The sequence below is a fragment of the Temnothorax curvispinosus genome, unplaced genomic scaffold (assembly GCF_003070985.1).
Source record: "Temnothorax curvispinosus isolate PA1 unplaced genomic scaffold, ASM307098v1 QBEX01015780.1, whole genome shotgun sequence".
In the NCBI taxonomy this organism is placed as follows: domain Eukaryota; kingdom Metazoa; phylum Arthropoda; class Insecta; order Hymenoptera; family Formicidae; genus Temnothorax; species Temnothorax curvispinosus.
The window spans coordinates 3,867-5,388 of NW_020225560.1; the positions used below are offsets into that span (position 1 = coordinate 3,867).

At 44.4% G+C, this 1,522-nt stretch overlaps 1 protein-coding gene across 1 annotated transcript; it reads left to right on the forward strand.

Annotated features, from left to right (window-relative positions):
* Window positions 1–455: 455 nt before the first annotated feature.
* LOC112466051 lies at window positions 456–744 on the forward strand. The gene has a single exon (XM_025033932.1). The coding sequence runs from the start codon at window positions 466–468 to the stop codon at window positions 742–744; it is 279 nt and encodes a 92-aa protein (XP_024889700.1). The 5' UTR covers window positions 456–465.
* Window positions 745–1,522: the final 778 nt, after the last annotated feature.

Consider the following 1,522-nt stretch of genomic DNA (forward strand, 5'->3'; position numbering starts at 1 on the left):
GCGCCGCCGGCATGTTACCTTTCTTCCTTGCCGACTCTGTCTGTCTACCGTCTCGTTCCGCTAACCAGTGCGGCACATTAAGCTTGCTTTTATTCTTTCCAGCTGCTTACGCCTCCACCTCGGTTCGTCAGGATAGTCCTTCCTTCCTCTCCTTTTTCCTCTCTCCTTCTCTACCTTCTCTCACTCTCCGCACCCCCCTTTTCCTGACTCTCTGCCTCGAAACCTCGCCATGTTTCCTAACCTCTCTTTGCTCTGTTTTCTTCACTCGCCAATATCTGTACTATCTTTCCTTCCTTGGCCTCTCCTCCACTTCCTCACACGCCTCTTACACTCCTCTACACGTATCTTCTTCCTTATGCCTCTACCTCCTCTCACACTCTTTTCTTTCTACCCTCTCTTATCCTTCACCTACCGACCTGCTCCCCCGCCGAGGCCTCCGGGGGAACAGGGACCAAAGAGTCTAACATGTACGCGAGTCATTGGGACTTGAGCGAGACACCTAAAGGCGTAATGAAAGTGAAGGTCGGCCCTGGTTGTCGACCGAGGGAGGATGGGCCGCGTCGCGATGCGACTCCGCACTCCCGGGGCGTCTCGTTCTCATCGCGAGAAGAGGCGCACCCAGAGCGTACTCGTTGGGATCCGAAAGATGGTGAACTATGCCTGGTCAGGACGAAGTCAGGGGAAACCCTGATGGAGGTCCGTAGCGATTCTGACGTGCAAATCGATCGTCGGAACTGGGTATAGTCCTATTTATTTGCCTATATATGTATAATCATATATAAATGTAATAATTGTATATAAAATATTTTTATGATTATATATTTAGATGATTATATTTTTCTATGATAATATTTTTATATAATAATATTTTTATATGATATTTTTGATGGCGCAGTGATACGAGGATTCAATAAAGGGACGGACAATATATCGTAAACTGTACTCAAAGGAAGTTTATTCGAGAGAGAGCGTGCGCTGAATATAAAAACGTATATATATATATATATATATATATATATATATATATATATATATGTATATTACACATGTACATATACATATATACATATATATATATTTTTTTTTATTTATATAGCTAAGAAGTATGTATAAATAGCGGCGCACATTTACCGACGCGGTTCGGTCATATTGGCCAATTAGTTCGGCTCTTGTGGGTGACATACAGCGAGGGCGCCACAAACGCTGGCTCCTCTAAAACCATGGGAGATTGTAGCCCCTGGTATAGTCCTCGTAGCTCACGCACGACGCCGCGAATTGCCGTCGGCGATGCCCACTTGACGCAGCAGTAATCTGCTCTACATTCTTTTAGGCAGAATTTGTTACCATTTCTCGCGATTCCTTAACGTCAGTCAGAAATGACCACAGGCGACGTTTCACAACGTTAGCGTTTTACAACGTTTGATAACAAAACGTTGGTTTACGTTGGGAATTACGTATTGAAGTCGCTCGAAAAGTGTGGTGCAGAGTATAACGTCAGGCGAACGTTAAATATCTTAACGTC

What these genes read in the sequence shown, in the direction of transcription:
- LOC112466051 (XM_025033932.1), top strand. Translation starts at nt 466, where the DNA reads ATGTACGCGAGTCATTGGGACTTGAGCGAGACACCTAAAGGCGTAATG.